The sequence below is a fragment of the Cydia fagiglandana genome, chromosome 2 (assembly GCF_963556715.1).
Source record: "Cydia fagiglandana chromosome 2, ilCydFagi1.1, whole genome shotgun sequence".
In the NCBI taxonomy this organism is placed as follows: domain Eukaryota; kingdom Metazoa; phylum Arthropoda; class Insecta; order Lepidoptera; family Tortricidae; genus Cydia; species Cydia fagiglandana.
The window spans coordinates 16286255-16307731 of NC_085933.1; the positions used below are offsets into that span (position 1 = coordinate 16286255).

General features: G+C 41.6%; 2 protein-coding genes across 4 annotated transcripts in view; one reads left to right on the forward strand and one right to left on the reverse strand.

The window, feature by feature from the left end:
* LOC134676989 (juvenile hormone esterase-like) overlaps positions 1 to 5196 on the reverse strand; it is a 41621-nt gene extending 36425 nt beyond the window's left edge. The window contains exons 1-11 of one of the 3 annotated variants that reach the window (XM_063535366.1): positions 5039 to 5196; positions 4335 to 4534; positions 3904 to 4049; positions 3633 to 3775; positions 3283 to 3468; positions 2919 to 3112; positions 2407 to 2581; positions 2051 to 2267; positions 1756 to 1865; positions 1259 to 1409; positions 924 to 1130 (exon numbers count right to left, since the gene is read on the reverse strand). In XM_063535366.1, coding sequence (XP_063391436.1) covers positions 959 to 1130; positions 1259 to 1409; positions 1756 to 1865; positions 2051 to 2267; positions 2407 to 2581; positions 2919 to 3112; positions 3283 to 3468; positions 3633 to 3775; positions 3904 to 4049; positions 4335 to 4534; positions 5039 to 5111 — 1767 coding nt within the window. In that variant the 5' untranslated portion in view covers positions 5112 to 5196 and the 3' untranslated portion in view covers positions 924 to 958. Of the gene's footprint in view, positions 1 to 923; positions 1131 to 1258; positions 1410 to 1755; positions 1866 to 2050; positions 2268 to 2406; positions 2582 to 2918; positions 3113 to 3282; positions 3469 to 3632; positions 3776 to 3903; positions 4050 to 4334; positions 4535 to 5038 lie in introns of those variants that run through there. The other 2 variants (XM_063535382.1, XM_063535374.1) reach the window with 2 other exon arrangements.
* An 874-nt stretch (positions 5197 to 6070) lies between these two features.
* LOC134677010 (carboxylic ester hydrolase-like) lies at positions 6071 to 20806 on the forward strand. Its single transcript, XM_063535421.1, has 11 exons — positions 6071 to 6193; positions 9187 to 9374; positions 9527 to 9669; positions 9763 to 9905; positions 10207 to 10392; positions 13172 to 13368; positions 13737 to 13899; positions 18996 to 19212; positions 19531 to 19640; positions 20071 to 20221; positions 20498 to 20806. Exons 1-11 carry the CDS (start codon positions 6127 to 6129, stop codon positions 20667 to 20669), a joined length of 1737 nt encoding a protein of 578 aa, XP_063391491.1. The 5' UTR covers positions 6071 to 6126; the 3' UTR covers positions 20670 to 20806.
* The last annotated feature ends 671 nt before the right edge of the window (positions 20807 to 21477 follow it).

Below are 21477 nucleotides of genomic sequence, written 5' to 3' on the forward strand. Positions count from 1 at the left end.
CCATGTCGAGAATGAACAAATCGTCGACTTTTTCATCGCAGTGCGCGCACTGAATTTTCTGCGATAAATTACAGCGCGATTCTAAAATCGTGTCGCAAAAATTAAAATCGTGGTGCGCGCTTGGCGTAACAGTTTCCATTTGACAGGAACGAAATGAACGAATGAACGAATGATTTTGGCATAAAGTAGTCGCAAACCCGAAACAATGTGTGCACACGGCGACCACACTTTATGTCACTTTGTGTCATGTGTCGACCCTTCCCCATTTCTGGTAACTGTGTCGACACGGCGACGACTCTGCGACTGGAATTGTGACCGAAACAGACGGTGTCGACACAAGATGTGTCAACACCGCGTCGTAACGGCGACTAGAAATGGTTGTATGGGTCGCGCTGGGAATTACGTTCATTAATAATGTGTAGCACCTTGTACGCTACTCACGTACCTGCCTACAGCACAGAACGAATCCCATTCACGTTAGGGAATAAATCAAACTATGTATCAATAGGATTCATAGGGGTGTATTAAATTTTTTTTGTAGTTTTTAAGTAGTCAAAAAACGGACCCTTATAAGATCACTTTGTTGACGGTCCGTCCGTCTGTCTGTCAAAACCATTTATCTTAGAAACGCGAGGAGTTATCGAGTTTAAATTAAAACAAACGTAGTGATTCTCTTTGATTAAAACCATATACGTACTCGGTCTACGTAATCCCTAGAGTGGAAAAATCAAACTTCTAAATTGACGTAAAAAAAGATACGGCCGTTTATGCCGCAACAACGTATATTTCGACACTCTAATAATAATTAATTTATTGCCAGGAAGATTCCACAGCGTCATTTCATTTATACCACCATGTGATTAACAAATTCAATAACTATTTATATATGGAAATATTTTATTTAATGTCGCATATGTACACATAAATATTGTAAACTTTTCCCTTAAATATTGTGAGATCAAAACTGCATGGGGTAGAGCTCGTCCCAGACTTGCAGTTGTTCCTCGTGCAGTTTCTGGTGCACGGAGAACTGCCGGTCCACCTTCAGGTACTTCCTGTCCTCGGGCTTCATGGCGGGCCAGTGCAGCGAGGACAGCTCCGACAATTCCCCTTTACGAGGATTTGGATTGCTGGGGAATGAAAAAACGGTTTTGTAGAGAAACGATTAAAACTCTTTGAAGCATTGTGACTAAGTATAGCAATAGTAAACACTCCTATGGTACTCCTTAAACACACAAGTAGTTTAGTTGATGCTCACCCATGCTTGGCGAAGGTGTACCAGATGGCGGTCATACGCTCCACCATGAGGTGGTCCTGGGGCGCGGGCGGCGGCGGCGAACGTGCCTTGATCGGGGTTCGGAAGTAACTCATGGAGAACACGTAGATCAGGTCGTCGTGGTGCGCCGCGCCTGCGCAGACAAGCGGAGGAAATCCCGACTATATATATTTTAATATTATAAATGCGAAAGTAACTCTATCTGTCTGGTACAAATAGGGCCTGTCTGTTATAAAACTGTGAAAAATAGGGCCTATGGAGGTGAATAGTCTATTATGGTCTTGGAAATATATTGATTATTACTAATATCATTCAGTAACAAAACTGCATTATTAAATTTTGAATTGTCTCTACTTGTATTTTTTTCTGGTAGAGTAATAAATTTCAAGTTTCAAGAAAAAAATAAAAGTAATATGTAGATAGTTCATTAGCCAGAACGTTCGAGGCTTATTTTTGTAATGTTAAGCATAGCAGTTTACCAGCAGGCTTGCCGGTAACTGGATCCTCGTAGAAGCTGTTGTTGCCGATGTAGCTGAAGACGCTGTACCACACCGGCTGCGGGGAGTGACGGCACATCAGGTTTGCTAACCTGTAATGGTAAAACTACCACTATGTATGTATAACTCTATATCTTGTTTATTTTAGAAACTAACAGCAGGATGCATTTTAAATTGTAGATAACTAATATCAAGGCAGAAGCATTTTTCTTTACAACTGCCATCTGCGCTGTTAATTCAAAAAGAATTCATTAATTATATGTACACAGGAAACTACCTGTGAGCATTAAGCCCGATCCAGCTATCTCCATACAACTTCCCAAGTGCCTTGTTGCTTTCAGGAGTGTCTTCAACCGGCTTGCCACCCAGGTAAACCTCCTTGAGCCGACGGCTGGCTGCCGCCGAGTTCTTTTCAGGCAGATTGAAAGAAAGGGGCGCCACTTTTTCCCATTCTGCATTCATACGTTCGCGTAATGTCTTGTTTCTGGTCACATCTGGATGATAAAAGTAGGTATATATTATGGTATCTATATTGGTAGACAGCATTTGGTATAATGCTCCTATCGCAAACCTACGTTAGGTAAGTCTAGTTAGGTGGTCCACACATTGTGTATAAATTGTATAAAAACTTACAAAACGCCTTCCAGAAGAATTCGTCCTCAGTCTGGCTGACGAGCAGCGGCACAGCATTGAAATGGCCTCTCCGCACGGCCTCGTCAGGCTGCACGGACAAGAAACGCGGCTGCCCCACATCCGGCTCAACCACTGGAGTCCAGAAGCTGATGGGATCGTAGCCAAAGCCGAATCGCTGATTGAGAATAAATTGAAAATATAAGTATTAATTAAAAACCCTAAGATTAAAAAAAAATGCTGAAACAAAAAAAAAATACGTATATTTAGATTGAGTTTAACTCGAAATTTCCGTTATACCTTAGACGTGTTATAACTACATATTAATCGCAATAAATAAGTAAGTAAGTATAATGAATATTTACCGGCTATTCTCTGATGCCAATAACCCACTTTATTGTTATGTTATGGTATCGAGTTTTGTTAATTTTTTCTCGTTTTTCCACCTCAAATTAGATTGTTAATATTTACCCCGCAGCGAGGACTTTCAACTTTTTATTTCTGATCATACTCACATCCCAGAAAGCCTCAAGTGAATTGCCGAGCTCCTGCCAAGTTTTGGTTTTCAGGCAATCGACGATGGCGCGCGACGTGTTGGTGGGACAGTTCAGGATAGACGCCTGCTTTTGCGCCAGGTCTAGCTGGTGCGACGGCAGGGGTTCCTTGCCCATGGGGGACCAGGACATCGCAATTCCTCGATGAAAGAGGTCTGTAATACAATCGTAAATATTTATTCCGATCGACTAGAGAAAATACGTACTTACCAGAAACTGAAACCAATTCCTAGGGAATTAGAGAATTGTGGCTCCGTTTATGCCAATATTGAGTCATATTGTTGTGCCTTTGAGTTTTTAGCCAGTACACAGAAAAGAAACTGACCTTTAGACATGGGTGAAATCATGTGCAAAACCACGCTGGATGAGCCAGCGCTGCACCCCGTGATGGTAACTTTGCCCGGGTCGCCGCCAAACGCCGCCACGTTGCGTTGCACCCAGCGCAGCGCTGACACCTGGTCTTTAAAGCCGTTGTTGCCAGGAGCTACGGAATCACCAGTGCTCAAAAAACCTGGGAATAGAAATGTGAGCTATGAACCATTGGAAGCAGAAAATCTAGCAAGAAACTTAAAGGATGTCTAAATATAAAGGCTAAAAGGAGACACTGTGTGTAGGTACTTAGGATACGCATTAGAATTTAAGGTATGACAGAAAAATAAGTACGTCAATATTTACCAAGTGAGGCCAGTCTGTAGTTGATCACAACAAGAACTAGATCTCTGTCCAGTAGATAGTGGGGGCCGAAAAGGTCAGAGCGACCCGAAAACGAGTAGTAACCGCCAGGGTGAATGAATATAACCACCGGCAGCTTACGCGAGCTAGACAGATAAAAACCTTATTAGTTTTGCCAGATATTTTGTATTTGTAGATATTCATAAGGATATATGTTAAATATACCTAACGTGTGCCATATGGCACACAAATTCTCTATTTACTGAATAGTTACCTGTTATTATCGGGAGTATAGAGATTGATGCGGAGACAGTCTTCGTCGACATAATAATACTCGCCGGGGTCAACGGGCTCCGGGCAGCCCGGGCCCTCCTTGCTCGCGTCCACTTCAGATGTGTACTTCTCCATGTCCACTGGAGGCTAAAAATATATCCTGATAATCTATTACATTACGCAAGCAGTGGCGCATCGTCCACCACCACCACGGGACGATGCGCCACTGCTTGCGTAATGTAATAGATTTTGAACTCTTTAGGCAGTTTTTAAATACAGACATATTTTATTTTGAAAGGTGATCACATATCGTAATAGCAGAGCTATTTATTCTTTCTACGCTGTGTCAAAAAACTTATTAACTTGAAAGCCTTGAGCGAAATGCAATTCATCTTGTCTCAGTATTAGAAAGCTATGTAGAGCAGTACAAACTTGGAATCGTAGCTCTCCTACGGGTGGTTGCGCGTAACGGATGCCGCGGTAGGCCTGGAAGCGGCGCCCGAGCCGCGAGTCCATCCACGAGCCGCGGATCACACCCGCCGGCGTTACGGTAACGGGGCCGGAGGCCGACGGAACTGCATGTGCAGGCTTAGGGCAGGTCTCATGCGTTGCTGATTTTGTCGTCCCATGGCCTGAAAATCCAAAAATACTTTTACAGTAGTTTTAACCAGTAGATGAACCATTTTTATTCTCGTGTCTGAAAATACCTCACTTTCTTCACAGAAGCAAAGAGTTATTGATAGTAAAAGAAGTATAAAGGCCTAAAAAAGTTTGATAGCTTGAGTAGATGTCGCTGTACGGTCCCGTACATTATGCGTAAATTCTGGTTGTCAAAAGTTCATATTTGACAATTCGTAACCAAAAAACATATGGCGCCACATAGCGACATCTAGTTCGGCTGTCAAACTCGGAGTCACAATTTTTCAAAAATGTACATACACCTCTTCTACAATATGCGCAAGTAATTTCACTTCTCCGAAATTCAATAAGGTAACTTGCTTAACTAAATGCGAATAATTTAAATTATGTACTTACCACATAATGAAATTTAACAACTGCCTTATTCAAAGATATACTTAAGTAGATATAAGTCGTACTGTCGAAATACACAATATCTAAATCTAAATCACAATTACCGGTATCTTCATGGCTGTGGTGCTGCTGTGCGGCCACCGCGACAGCCGAAAGCAGCAGAAGAAGCTTGATCATGCTTCAGTAAACCTTCATGTACTTATTGCAATTTGGAGGTAAATTATCAATGTTGTTTATGCCGTGTGTGGTTCTCACTCCGCGGCGGTGACCTGACTAGTTTCGTTGACTGTGCGTTCGCTTTAAAGGGCACTTGCAGATCTGTGAGAAATATAATATGTAAGAACGCCAGCAATTCTATACTTTAAGTTACCCTTTTAACTTAAAGGTTCAATGAACGCTGAAAAAAAATTACAGAATCATAGGACGGAATATGAAAAGTAGGTATGTACAATTTGTACTACGTATTTTTAATTATTTAGCATAATGTTGAAAAAAACAAGGAAAATAACAAAAAATAACATTGTACCTGTTCAAACAAATATATTTCCACAATATTTTCCTGTTTTTGTTATTGAAAGCCAGTCGCTGCCGCCGTCGGTCTGATAACAGAGATATATATATTATGATGTAAGAACTGCAGTGAGCACTTTATCAGTAGGTTAAAAACCGGATAACCTCAGGTGTGTTTTATCTGTAAAGTAATATTAGAAATTTCGGTGCCTAAATATTCGACATCTACTATTCGGTACCTGTCATCTGGCAGTTCTGGCACAAGTTTGTCCAAGCCGTTCACTACAAGTAAACGGCTACGAACCAACTTGGGATACCAACGGGCTGGTTTGTCGTTGTTGATAACTCATAGCAGGAAAACGATGCTCTGAGCAAGGGGATCCCCCGCGACCATAATAAGTAGGTAATGTATAATGGAGCAACTTGAACGCTACTCACACACAGAAAGTGTTAGAGGTTATTAACACACCCGTCTTTTTGTATTTTGCTGGTAAAGTAGATGTGATTTGAATGTATTATTGTACATAGTTACCGCGATAATGTTCGCATCGTTTACGTTACGAGGTTACGACCACCAGGTCCACCAGTCAGTTTCACGCAGCTGAGTGAGCGACACCGTTTGAAGAAATAAGTACTTATTTAATTATTTTTGAAGTTTGTTAAATTCTAGTGAGATAGCAGTATGATTAAGGTACTGCTGCTGTATGCTGTGGCGTCGGGTGCGCTGGCCGACCACCTCCATCACCCAGGTACCTAAATGTTACCAATTTACTGGTGCGACTTCACGAAATCAAAGCCACATTCAAAATTCGGGATTCAGTGTTCAAAATCGTTCTGCCATCTTGTGGGCTACATCAGAAGCATAAACGACACATTTACGCCTCGCGGCAAATATCTGACGGCTCATATGCTGCCCCCTATAGTTCATGCACGCGGCCTATAGCGGCACCAGAAATACATTATCTGTGAAAATTTCAACTGTCTCTCTATCACGATTCATGAGATAGGTACAGTCTGGTGACAGACAGACAGACGTACAGTGTAGTCCTACTAATAGGGTCCCGCTTTTACTCTTTGGGTACGAAACCCTAAAAAGCATTTTTCTTATATGTAATACCACCACTAGGTGTACACACATTTATAAAATTGTACAGAGATATTATTTTACGGCTTTGAAAAAAAAAATGTCAATACCGAAGTAATTTTTTTATCCTCATAATATAAATGTCTTTTTGTGAATTCGATAAATGATACAAGTATGTGTATAATCAATATAATCATAATCACACAATAATTTTCAAGGTTTCATTGTTGTTTTCGCATTTCGCCAGGTGTTTTAACGATGACTACGTATAGTATGGTTTAAAGGGGCTACTGATTAACAGTCAATTGTTCGGATCTGTCAAAATTTTGTTCTTCCTGACAGGATGATACTGGCTGATACCGTCCGGCGGACTGTCAATCAGTGGGCCCCTTAAAAAAGGCGATAAGAATAATATGTAGTCAGCTGCAGAGAATAGTCGGATTAAAATTATAAAAACGCTCTAAAATATGTACTTACCTACTATGTCGGCCCCCGTAAAGTACGAGTACAATACTCATATGTAATAACAATAACTAAATTCAAATGCGTAGTTGATGTGTAGATACTTAACAGTACTTAACAGTTTAGGTATAACTTTGTATAGGTACTCACTAGGTATGTACTTAATAGTCTAGCGGTTAAACAATAAATCTTTGTTTTCCTTATTTACAAGTATTTTAATAATGGGAAAACTTATTATAATTTTATGATATTGTTATTGGATCCATTGGATTCAATTGCAAACAAAAATAGAAAGGTAAATATTTTTGTATATTATATTATTAACCGACTTCCATTTCATAGAAGGAGGAGGTTCTGTATTCGGTTGTGGCTATTTTTTTTTTCTATGTACGTTCACCGATTACTCCGACATCCGTAGTCCGATTTGAGTAATTCTTTTTTTGTTTGAAAGGAGATACCTCCGAGTTGGTCCCATTTTAATTTGGTTCTGTTCTGATGATGGGATCCATGAGGAATTGAGGGAACTCCTCAATTTTTAAAGGCACATACATAGTGATTTGGGTGTTTTCTTAAGCAATTCGAGCATTTTCTCCCGAAAACCACCACTTTGATGAAGTAGACCTGATGATGATGATTGTTTTGATGATAATGATGATGATTTTTTAAATGTAGGATGTTCAGCGATTACTCCGGCACCTGTGGTCCGATTTGAGTAATTCTTTTTTTGTTTTGAAGTAGTTACCTCCAAGGTGTTTCTGTATTATTTTTGGTTCTGGTCTGATGATGGAATCCATGAGGAATTGAGGGAACTCCTCAGTTTTTAAAGGCACGTGTAAAGTGATTTCGGTGTTTTCTAAAGTAACTCGAGCATTTGCTTCCGAAAACCGCCAATTTGATGTAATGCAAGTGTAGCCTTACCACGAGTTTGACATTGACATATTCGCTAAGTTAGCGACGCTAACGCTTCGTAACTTACTTTTTATGCATCTCGCTCGCACTAATATGCCAGTACGAGCGAGATGCAAAAAAAGTAAGTTACACACACGTTAGCGAATAAATCAATGTCAAACTCTTGGTAAGCTGGTAAGGCTACTGATCGGGGGTTAGGGTTAGGAGTTAAGGGGTCGGGGAATGGCGGTTGAAGGGCTGCTGGTTCAGGGTCGAGGGGTTCATGGATCAGGGGTTGATGCGCTGTGAGGTAGAGTGATCGGGGGGTTGAGGGATTGGGTCAGTGGCGGGGCGGAGGACGGATTTAGTCTAGTGACAGGAATTATAATTTCCCAGACGGACTCGAGAAAATTCCTGATTACATATTTATTAAAGTAGGTACCACACGAATTTAGTGTTAATCATGATGTTGTTTTTCATTCATGCGTTGCGCTCTTAACAATGCGTTAAAACTAAAAATGGAAAAATAAAAACTTTTTACAAAAAAAAGAAAACCGACTTCAAAAAGGATGAAATAAAATATTATCCTTTTTAAGTCTATGCGTTACCAACTGATATGTTTGAAGTCGGTGCCAAGCCAAGTAGTAACAATACCCGTCAAAAATAATCAGCTTTATGACTATAAATCCCATTAGAACTGTACTAATAACTATTATAAATGTGTAAGTAATTTTATCTGCCTCTTTGTCGCCTTTTCATGGCTAAACAACTGAACCGCTTTAGGCGAAATTTGGCAAAAACGTAAATTCCTTGAATTGTTTTATATTTTGAAATGTAGTCCTCTGAATAAGGGACGGGAAATAACTCAGTCCCAATCCCATGCTTGCGTGCCGACAAACATGGTACGGACTGTACCAAGAAGGTTTCATCGTGTGTTCTGAGGTGTGTTCTTAGGTATAGTCCACGTCAAAGATATGTTTACACTTTTGCACCTTACTCCTTTGTAATAAGACGAAAAGTGTAAACATATTTTTAACGTCGACTGTACCTACAGAAAGTACGTTCATTGTCGTCGTGTAAGGCAATCCAACGTACATCCTTATCGAATCGCACCAAAATCATGGTATGCTTCAAAAGTTGGCTTGGCACCGACTTCAAACATATCAGTTGGTAACGCATAGACTTAAAAAGGATAATATTTTATTTCATCCTTTTTGAAGTCGGTTTTCTTTTTTTTGTAAAAAGTTTTTATAATGTATATATATTCCATTCCCTCGTTCGATGTCGTGCAATACTTATATGTTCCAGCCTCTTCAAAGCCCGAGCCCACCGCTAAACCCGAGTGTCCCACCAAACCCCCAGCCCCCGGCCCCGTGACCGTGACGCCGGCGGGTGCGGTCCGCGGCTCGTGGATGGTCTCGCGGCTCAGGCGCCGCTTCCAGGCCTACCGCGGCATCCGCTATGCGCAACCGCCAGTTGGAGAGCTACGATTCCAGGTCTCTAATTTTCGAGTCTCTCTCTCTAACGTATAAAGAACATAATTTATTTCTATTTTATATATCTACACAATTGATTTAAGCGTGAAAACCATCTATGATTTAAAAAACCTGAGAATATTGGTTTAATGCAAAAAATAGTATGTTTCTAGCCACCGGTAGACATGGTAGAGTACTCTTCTGAAGTAGACGCGAGTCAGGAAGGCCCGGGATGTCCGCAGCCAGCGCGCCCCGGCAAGTACCCCATGGACGAAGACTGTCTACGGATCAACGTCTACACTCCGGATAACAATAGGTAATAAGTAAAGTGGCATAAAAGTACTCGTTTAGAAATACCGCAACTGTTCCTAAAAAGCTTTAAAAAAAATGTGGTTTACTATTTTTATAGTTCACGCAAGTTGCCGGTGGTAGTGTTCATCCATCCCGGTGGCTTCTACTCCTTCGCCGGCCGCTCTGATCTCTTCGGCCCGCACTATCTACTAGATCGCGACCTGGTGCTTGTCACTCTCAACTATCGCCTTGCGTCTCTCGGTAAGGATATACTTACTGTCGTAATGAACCCGTATCAACCCGCATCAACCCGTGTCCAACCCGTTTCTCCCTGTAGTAACAACCACATCTTTACCAGCAAACCACCTCTTTTGACCACCACTAAAGCAAGTTGGCAAGGAGTCCTGGTGCACCGATTTTTTTAAAGGATTAAGACGAATGTGATTAATGTTAATGGACATTCTGTAATCTAGTTTGATTCTCAGTTATGTACAGTTATAATATGTACATTTAAATAAGTATGTAACGTTCCTCGCTATCACGCAATTTTCTTACTTTACAGGTTTCTTGGCTACTGGCGATGCAGTAGCGCCCGGTAACAATGGCTACAAGGACCAGGTGTCGGCGCTGCGTTGGGTACAGCGCAATATAGCTGCGTTCGGCGGTGACCCGGGGAAAGTCACCATCTCTGGGTGCAGTGCTGGATCTAGAAGCGTCATACTGCATATGATATCGCCGATGTCTAAAGGTAGGATTTATTATTTAACACCTGTTTAACACTTTATCCATTTTCATTTTGCTTTTTAGCGGCGCAAAAAGAGGGGTGTTATATGTTTGACGCCAATGTCTGTCTGTCTGTCGTCTGTCTCTGCGTCTCTGTGGCAACCTAATTCTTCAACAGATGGACCGATTTCAATGCGATTTTTAAGTAAAAGCGTGTTTCCTTGCGATATGGTTCTTAGCGATGTATGATAGAAAATCGTTCTAGCAGTTTGAAGAGTATAGCTAGCTTTTTTCCAAAATGATGTATGTACTAAGGCATTTTTGGCATATAGCGAAGGAGGTTTTTATATTTAATGTAATATTTTAATTGTATTACTATTATACGAGGTTTCCTTAAGGTGGTTCGCCTAGGTTACTCAAAACTTAACTCTCGCTAGATGGCACCACTTTTGCAAAATTTCAGGTTTTATTTTTTTGTGAAATGGTCATGGTATTTGTATACTTAAAAGTATGTTTCGCGCACTCTTTAAATAAATATTGAACAATTAAAGTAAACATTGAATACTTCATTGTGCAAAAACCACCTTTTTAATTCGACGGAGTGTTGCTGTCACGCTTTTTCCTAGTATTACTCACACATGCAAACAGTGTTTCCGTGATCCTTGTAGTAGACAATTTCACACAACGTAAGTATGTTGCATTGCAATAGCGTAACGGTATGTTCGTGGAAATAACTACGTGCAAGAGGATTGGGGTTCAAGACTGGTGCGAGTAGGTAATTTCTTTTTGTTTCTCCTTTGTGTTATCTTACCTTTAAACGAGCAATTATTATATATATGTTACTGTAAAAGCCCGAAGTACGGCAAAACCTAGGATTTACCGGTAAAACCTAGGTTTTACCGATGCCGATCGGTAAAAGCCCGAAATGTTAAATCTTACTAGTTTACTTCGGGCTTTTACCAACACCGATATGGTAAATCCTAGGTCTTACCACGGCAACCGGTAAAGTTTGAATCATGCACTGATTCTTGAGATTATTAGATGAAAAGTAGGTAGGTTTGGATCTCCCGGTTCTGCTGAAGGTGAAAGAGAACTCTACTAGCCTGCATCGTGGCTAGGCACCCAGGTTTAGGTATAGTTAACTTTAAAACCGAATCTGCAGCTGGCCACTTTATTGAGTAATAGAAACGCGTTCCGTATGTGTTTCGCTTTCCAGATGACCAGGGTGCCTAGCCAAGGTGCCAATGGTTTACGCTCCGTAGCGACTGAAGCGCAGCCGTGTCTGTCGCATTAATATGGCAGAGTGATAGAGAGAGGTATTACCCTAACGTTCGCTACGGAGCGAACGACTGGCATCATGGCTAGGCACCCAGATTTAGGTATAGTTAAGATTACCGCCGAATCTGCAGCTGGCCACTGTATTGAGTAATAGAAAAGCGTTCCGTATGTGTTTCGCTTTCCAGATGACCAGAGTGCCTAGCCAAGATGCCAATGGTGTACGCTCCGTAGCGAACGAAGCGCAACCGTGTCTGTCGCATTAATATGACAGAGTGATAGAGAGAGGTATTACCCTAACGTTCGCTACGGAGCGAACGACTGGCATCTTGGCTAGGCACCCAGATTTAGGTATAGTTAAGTTTACCGCCGAATCTGCAACTGGCCACTGTATTGAGTAATAGAAACGCGTTCCGTATGTGTTTCGCTTTCCAGATGACCAGGGTGCCTAGCCAAGGTGCCAATGGTTTACGCTCCGTAGCGACCGAAGCGCAGCCGTGTCTGTCGCATTAATATGGCAGAGTGATAGAGACAGGTATTACCCTAACGTTCGCTACGGAGCGAACGACTGGCATCTTGGCTAGGCACACAGATTTAAACGCTTTTTAAAAATCAAAAAACTATTACTTATGAAAGCAGAAGAATATAAATGATCGTATTTGATTTATAATTGTTACATATTTGCCGTAACTTATTTTTAAAATGTGTTTTTCAATTAAAAGACGTCAAGATTGTTTACCTTATTTCTAATGCTAAAAAAAACAAACTATAGTAATAATTGTGTTTTTCATTCATAGACAAAATCCATTATTTTATCCACAGGAAATTTTATATATCTCTTTTTTATTGCAGTGAGGATGTCCTGATTGTAAAAATAAGAGAGATTAGGTAGAGTATAATTTCTAATTTTCTTTGTCAAAAATAAACGAATACGTGTAGCCCATACCATACTTAATCAATCGATTTATGATAATAAGAAAAATTAAATAAAAATAAAAAAACAATACGAAATTTAGATGTAACAAAAATACAAAAAGTTATGTTCCAGCATACAATTGACTGGGGATCGAACCGGGAATCTTCCGTTTGTAAGCAAAAAAGCGACTGTTTGCATAACACGCCATGATAGTTCTTAGCTAAGTTGACGAACTTCGGGTACTTATTCTCGCTTAGGTCAATTAAGTACTTGTCAAACGTCAGTGTCAACAAAATTGCACTAAACATGACGGCACTCCAAATTCGCGCCGTGGTCAGCCCGGCAACGTCGGAAATGGTATGGCAACGTCGCAAATGTATCTGTACACGACATTTGTGACACACACATACGTAAAATTGATGAAAATTTAACTATGATTTTTGCATGATTTCTGTATGAAACATTGTTTTCCTGTTAATTTCGCGCAAACGAATATTCGAAGGAAGATAAATGCGGAAATATTTATGTACTAATAGTGTGTAGTTACTTAATGAGCTTTGATTGAATTTTGTATGAAAATCGAACCACCTTAAAAAGTTGACTTTGCGTTCAGGCTTGTTTCACCGTGGAATCGCGATGTCAGGCTCCCCAGTAGGGAAGGTCGCCGTGTTGCCTCACCAGTTCGACCTGGCGCAGAAGCAGGCTGCCCTACTTGACTGTCCCACAAACTCCTCGCGGGCCATCGTCGACTGCCTGAAGACCAAGACCTGGCAGGAGATTGGCAATTCACTGACCGGCTTCTGGACTGATGTAGGTTTCTTAAAAAATCTCGCATGAAAATTGCTTCTAAATAAATAACATTCATTCACAAATTGACTAAGCCCCATGGTAAGCTCAAGAAGGCTTGTGTTGTGGGTACTCACACCGGCTACTCACGTAACGATAAATCGTTGCGATAAAACTGTGCAGTCAGACTCAGAAACAATTAAATATCTGTGCTCATTTCATTAAATAAATAAATAAATATTATAGAACATTCTTACACAGATTGACTAAGTCCCACAGTAAGCTCAACACAAATAAATGCCCTAAAAAAATGCGTGATTTGTTTTTGATCGAACTCTATCAACACGAAGCGCGCCTTAAGGTAACCAAATGTTCAAATGCGACTGTTTCAGGATACAGATGCTGTTAGTTTTTGGACCGCCGTCGTGGAACCTGACGTAGGGCAACCGCGGTTCCTTGCCCTTCAACCTGATGAGGCTGTCCGCCAGGGGAACTTTCACGCCGTACCACTGCTTATTAGTCAAACCGAGAATGAGTTCTTTTGGAAGGCATTTGGTAGGTTAATTTATGTACCCTACTTGAAAATATTAATACAGCTTAAGCTCTAAGAAACGCTGGAAGGTAAACGTACCAGCGCTCGACATGCTAATGCCCAATAAATAACACCTCGCTGTCACCTCTATTGACAATGACTTAAGTTTCAAGATGACATGTAGGTACTGGGATCGCGTCGAGCACCAGTACGTTTACCTTAATAAACACAAAATAGAGCTAATATAAACACAAAATAATCCCTTTACAAATAAAAGAGGTTCGACAAACTTAAAAACGACGAATGTTCTGTTAAGCCGGATCAAGACGTGTGTAACGTGTGATGTTACGACATAATTTGCTAGTTGGGTGTTGGTATGTAGATGAGGACACGAGTGAAACGCACTGTAGCTATTTGCACACTGGTTTAATGATAATAGGCCTACCGCGGGGGGGCGCGGGCGCAGCCGCTACTAATCATACGTACTATCCCTCCACCTTTATTTAACAATACCTTAAAAGTATTTCTTAAAATCTAAATTAAGTCTAGCTTGCCGCGGTGGCAAGGGTTTTAGGGCATTCCTGTCTTGAGGATCAGAGTTCCCGGGTTGCTGAGGTGGCTGGTCCTCCGGGGAGGAGTAGACACGTTGGCCATCCGCGTTCTCGGATTGCTGAGAGCACTGACCCTCTGGGGATATATTATTACCCTCTTCCCCCTCTGCCGGATGAAAAGTGTCCAAGTCTTCGGGTTCCTCTGGAAGCGCCGGCAAAGTCGGCCTGACAACTGGCTGGCTGACGCTTGTGGAGGCGACCGGGCCAGGCACGGGCAGGAATACGGTTGGCTCCTGTGTGCTCGGCAACGTGTGTGTAGTGGGCACCATACATTCCGTAGTGGGTGAATTGGTTTGTTTCCCTTTGTATAAAACAATTTGGTTGATATGTTTTTTTATAACGTTACATGTTTCTTGATCTTCTATTAAATACAGCCGTTGACCTAGTTTTTTTGTTATTTTTCCTCTTACCCAATGAAATTTGTTTTTATTAATATATTTCTTATATAATATCTGGTCCTCGATATTAAAATCGGTTCTCTCTGTGCCGCCGTGGTAATTAACCTGTGAGGACTGTTTATCTTTAACCGACGAGGCGAAGTTGGTGGACGAAGACGGCGGTGAGTTTATATTGGTTAATAAGTCTAATCTGGATTTTAACTTTTTACCAAAAACTAACTGCGCTGGTGAAGTACCAGTGGTCGAATGAATGGAATTTCTGTAGTCAAATAAATACTTCATTAGTTTACAGTTCATTTTAGCATTCGAAATATTTGACATAAGTACTGATTTTATTCCTTTTTTAATAACTTTTACATAAGTTTCGGCCTGGCCGTTGCTAGCTGGGTGGTACGGCGCGCTCGTTAAATGTGTTATTTTGTTTAGCGAACAGAATTGTTTAAAATCGTCTGAAGTAAACGCCGTGCCATTGTCACTGACTATACGTTGCGGGGTACCGAATCGAGACATCACTTCGCAGAGTTTCTCAATAACACTATTCGTCGATGTGTTTGATTTCACATCGAAGCACTCGACCCATTTACTGTAAGCGTCAACTATAACCAAATATGAGTGGTTATTTATTGGGCCGAGAAAATCGATGTGCAACCTTTGAAACGCGTACTCAGGATACGGCCATGGCGCTACTGTCACCCGCGGCGGAGAAGGCCGTAGCTGAATGCATACGTTGCAAGCGCCGATGATTCTCTCAATAGCTTGGTCTACACCGGGAAACCAAAATTTCGAACGAATTTCCGATTTGCACTTAACTATTCCTAGGTGTGAACTATGAACTTCCTGCAAAACTTGTTCCCTAAGCGATAACGGTATAACAATTTTATGCCCTCTCATTAAGCATCCGTTCTCGACTGATAACTCATTTCTGCATAAATGATATGGTTTTAAATGGTTATCGTTAATTTTTTTCGGCCAACCATTCCTAACAAAGTCACATACTTTTTGCAGCTGAATATCCTGTAACGTTTCGCGACGCAAATCTTCAACTGTTAGAGGTAAGCATCCATCTACTACGAAGTTTACATACGCCGCGCGGTCATCGAATTCTTGAGCTGTTGTGACGTCACGGGCCGGCGACGATGCGCTGTTGCTAAGTGGAAGCGGCGCGCGCGAGAGATAATCTGCACTATTATTCTCACTTCGTACGTATTCAATAACATAATTGTACGCCGATAAAAAAATTGCATACCTCTGTAGACGATTTGCCGTGACCTCTGGAATACCTTTTTGTGGTCCAAATATAGAAAGTAACGGTTTATGGTCTGTTCGGAGAACAAAAGGCTGCGATCTACCATAAAGGTAATGATGAAACCTTTTAATTGCAAAAATTATTCCCGTTGCTTCGCGTTGGATTTGGGAATAGTTTTTTTCGGCATCCCGTAAAACTCGCGATGCAAACGAAACGGGCCGTTCAATTCCATCAGTACCTATTTGAGATAAAAGACATCCAAGGCCGACTGGTGACGCATCAGCTGTTACAATTATTCTAGCCGAAGGGTCAAAATGCGCTAAAACCTGGTCGGAGGACAACTGCCTCTTAATTGTTTCGAATGCATTTTGATGAATCGACGTCCACGACCATTTAACATGTTTCCTTGTCAGATCATATAGAGGGCTTAAAATGCTAGATGCGTCAGGTACAAAGTTACGATAATAGTTCACTAGACCTAGAAAGGACTGCAACTGAGCTACATTCTCAGGCCGCGGTGCCTTACTAATTGCAGCTACCTTTTCTTGCGATTTTGAAATACCTTGTTTATTTATTACATGACCTAAATACGATATCTCATCTTTAAAGAATTCGCATTTGTCTCTTTGCAGCGTTAAGCCGGCGTCCTTGAACCTCGCAAGCACATTATTTAATCTTTGCAGGTGCTCTGTCTTATCGCGCCCCGTTATCAACACGTCATCCAAAAAGCATAATACGCCGTCTAATCCTGCTAACAACGTATTCAAGGCGCGTTGAAAAATAGCCGGAGAACTTGTTAACCCAAAAATTAATCTTTTATACTTATATAGTCCGCGGGTGGTATTTATACATGTTATGTTATTCGGATCATTTATGGGAAACTGATTATAGGCCATAGACATGTCTAGCTTCGAAAATTGAACTCCACCGTGTAGTTTCGCGAATAACTCATCTACCGTTGGGAGCGGATAGGTCTCCGCGATCAGCTGTTTATTGATAGTGCGCGAGTAGTCGGCACAGATGCGCACGGAGCCGTCACGTTTTAGCACGGGAACAATAGGCGAAGCAAACTCTGAATACTCCACTGGTTCCAAAATACCTAAGCCCACTAACCGATCAATTTCGTTCTCCACTTTACTCTTAAGCGCAAATGCAATTGGACGAGCCTTAATAAATACAGGTTTTGCGTTATCTTTTAAGTTTAAATTTATCTTGTATTTATTAAAGCAGCCCAGGCGGTCTACAAAAATATCCTTATAGCCAGATAGGGTTTGTTGTACCATGTCTGTATCCGTACAATAATTTATTGGCGCGGGGGGAATTCGTGCTAATTCTAGGCGGAATTTCGAGATAAAATCGCGACCTAGGATCGGTGGTCCACCGTCTGGAATCACATAAATGTCCAAATAGACTTCGCGGCCGTCATAGAATATCGGTACATTAATAACGCCCCTACTATCGAGTGACTGTCGCGTGTAGCCGAATAGTTTTTTCTTAGGGGGTAACAATGGCACGTCGCTAAAATAAAATTTATAAGTTTCGTCTGAGATAGCTGAGACTGCCGCACCACTGTCTATCTGGAACTTAATCGAAATGTTGTTTACCTTCATAGTTTCGACCATAGGTGCCCCACCTTCCGAACGAATATGAAACAACTCACCGTCATCATCTTCGTTCACCTCTTCCGACTCGATATATTTTACCACCTTGCACATGTTACTTAAATGGCCTTTTGTTTGACACTTTCTGCACTTATAATTTCTAAAACGACACTTTGTAGCACTATGTTTGTATCTACCACACACCGAACACTGGACGTCAGACGACGACGTAGACGGGCGCGCAGCTGCTTTTTCAATCTGGAACAGACCGCTGACTTCCGTAGCCACCGGGGCTCCAGCTGGGCCGGTGGCAGCGCCACCGGTGCGAGCAACTCTGATGCTCTCCGCCAAGTCTATCGCCTTAGTTAATGTGAGCTCACCGACATTTTGGGCGAATAACTTTTCACGCTCTCGGCCTGGGAGCATACCCATTACAAATCTATCGAGAATAGCGTCCTCCATATTTTTAAAATCGCAGTGCGCGGCGAGGCCTTTCAGACGCGCAGCCCACTGTACGTGACCTTCGCCCGCTTGCTGGGTAGCAGAATAAAAGTGGAATCGCTCCACGTATCCGCAACGTTTTGGTGTGAAATGTGCGTCCAAAATCTTCACCACATCCGAAAATCCTTTTTGTTCTAACGTAGCCGGTAATGCTAAATTACTTGCCAGCCGGTAGGTAGATTCGGCGAGTGCGCTTATCAAGATAGCTCGACGTTTCACTTCCGCTTTATCTGTGTCGTCATTAATATCGTTGGCTATGAACCACTGAGTCAGCCGATTCTTGTAGGTTCTCCACTCCTGGGTTTCATGATTAAAAACCGAAATCAATCCAAAAGTACCAGCCATCGCCGCCAATTGGTATGTAGATGAGGACACGAGTGAAACGCACTGTAGCTATTTGCACACTGGTTTAATGATAATAGGCCTACCGCGGGGGGGCGCGGGCGCAGCCGCTACTAATCATACGTACTAGGTGTGGACGATGGATTCGCCGCGAGCGTTTCATGTAATGCTCGTAGTGCCGTCCACGCGCAGAATTAGTGTAAGGTATATTACACGATGGGTTACATTACACTTTACAGCCGCCTGGACCCGGCTTTACAAGTGAATGCTCAAGTGTATACAGTATGTGTTACAGTATTTGAGCATTCACTTGTAAAGCCGGGTTCAGGCGGCTGTAAAGTGTAATGTAACCCATCGTGCTATGCATGTATGCAGCCCTATGGTCAGTAACACCCTGTATTTATATTTTTATTATTTCAGCCGTGACCAAGAATAAAACACGACGAGACCGTATGAACACTGAATGGGAGAAGATCGCGCCAGCATCGTTCGCGCTGCCGGAACAAAACTCTTCAGCGGCCAGTCGCCGACTCAGACAAACGTATCTAGGCGACAAACCGATAGAAGACACGCATGAAAGCAACAGCGCTCTAGGGAAGTTGTATGGAGACAGCTGGATTGGACTGAATGTGCATAGGTATTTACGAGAACATAATTAATAAGTACCTATATACCTAAGGCTTTCCAGTCTTAGAAGTATTAGGGATTAAACACCGCTATGAACAATATTGCTTTCCGTTTCTCACTTTGAATAAGGCAATTACTGGAGCACCTAAATTACCTACTGGATTTTATATACGTAGATATTTCTTAGACCACTCTTTGGTGAGATTGAACTCTCGGTTTACATATAACATAACACTTATCCATTATACGTCTCCAAATGATATTGAATTAGGTACTTGTTTTATTTTCCCGTTTAAGACATTTTATATATTTACCTATTTAATTGTAGAATGGCAAACCTGATGTGCCGCCACTCTCCCCAACCCGTGTGGTACAGCGTCTTCAGTTACGTCGGCAACAACAGCTTTTATCAAGATCCGACCACCCATAAACCCAGGGGTAAGTGTCTTTGCACTTCCACACGTTTTTGTTTTTCCATTTTATTTTCATATTATGATGCTTATTTTGCGTAATATGACAAAACATTTTGCACTAATTTTACAAATCTCAGAAGGAGGAGGTTATAAATTCGGTTGAAACGAAATGCTACTAGAAAAAGGTGAGTTGGATAATTATACTATTGTAACGTAAGTTTTTTTTTTCAATGCCGCCATCTTAGATAACGTGTCTCTATATCTGGAGATCAATTAAATACCAGCCAATAATTTATATGGCATTCCAAACTGTTTTAAGAAGCCGTTTTTTTTATTTGGAAAATTATTTAAGTAAATAGTTTGATTATTTTGAACTGAATCAATTGTATTAGTTGAACTTACTTAGCCGGCAACAGCCATTTATAATAAAACTCGGATTCTTTTGATATGCGCAGGCGCAGCGCATCACGACGACACGATCTACGTGTTCTCGCAGAGCTACCTGCGGCCGCCGATCAAGGCGCGCTCGCCACCGCCGCCCGCGCCGCAGGACCACCTCATGGTGGAGCGCATGACCGCCATCTGGTACACCTTCGCCAAGCACGGGTGAGCATCAACTAAACTACTTATGTGCTTAAGGAGTATCATGGACATCATGGTATTCATGGTATAATAATATACTCCGGCTGGTACTCTCTTCCGACCACGTGACTGACACAAGCCTACGTCATCATGCGACAGCGCTATATAAAGTGGCCATGATGAAGAGAAGACCATGTTTTATTAGACTATGAGGAGTATCATGGGAGTGTTTACTATTGCTATACTCACCGTACTTCGAAGAGTTTTGTTTCTCTACAAAACCGTTTTTCCATTCCCCAGCAATCCAAATCCTCGTAAAGGTGAATTGTCGGAGCTGTCCTCGCTGCACTGGCCTGCCATGAAGCCCGAGGACAGGAAGTACCTGAAGGTGGACCGGCAGTTCTCCGTGCACGAGAAACTGCACGAGAAACAACTGCAAGTCTGGGACGAACTCTACCCCATGCAGTATTAAACATCATCTAATGCTAATTCTGTGATAAGTATTTTTATATGCAATTTTAAGCATAGGTACTTAGTTTTAATTTTTCCTCTGTACCTATAGTTATGTTTGTTCAATAAATGGGTTTTACAGCCGACGTCCAAAATTTGTCCACGCTTTTCGTATTTTAACAATATAGTTCGGTACGAATATCTGACCGTACTAAATGAGAATCTAACGGTGGTATTCGATCTATCCAATATATTGGTCCAATGTGTATTTGCGTCGCACATTTTGCTTTGATGAGAGAGTGAGAAGCACTGAGATTGGATAAACAAATTGGACAGGTGGAATACCACCCTTAGATACTAGTGGCGGCGCGTCAAACATATCCATAGGCAAGCCGGGGCTAATTTGGCTTACATATTTCCTTTACAACTCTGCTCAAACGCCCAAAAACAGGCAAGCCGGTGGGAATCGGCTTTTATGGACGCGCCGCCACTGCAAAGCATCATACAACGAAATTTTCTACGATGTTACCTGCACGTATGGAGCGCCTGCTAATATTTAATAGCAATATTTTTCTAGTATGTAGTGCAGTGTGCATAACCTTTAGCATCGTATATTCACGGAAACGTACTAACCTGTCACACTATTTCAGTCAATCTCAGGTCTCAGTACAAAAAGTATTGAGGTTGACCGAAGTAGCATGACAAATACGAACGTTTCTGAGATAATTTTTAAGTAAACAAAACCGACTTTAATGGGAGATGCCGGTAAAAGATTATTGTAGAAGGTGCATTCTTAGGTACAATTAAATGAAACAGACTACAACATCTTT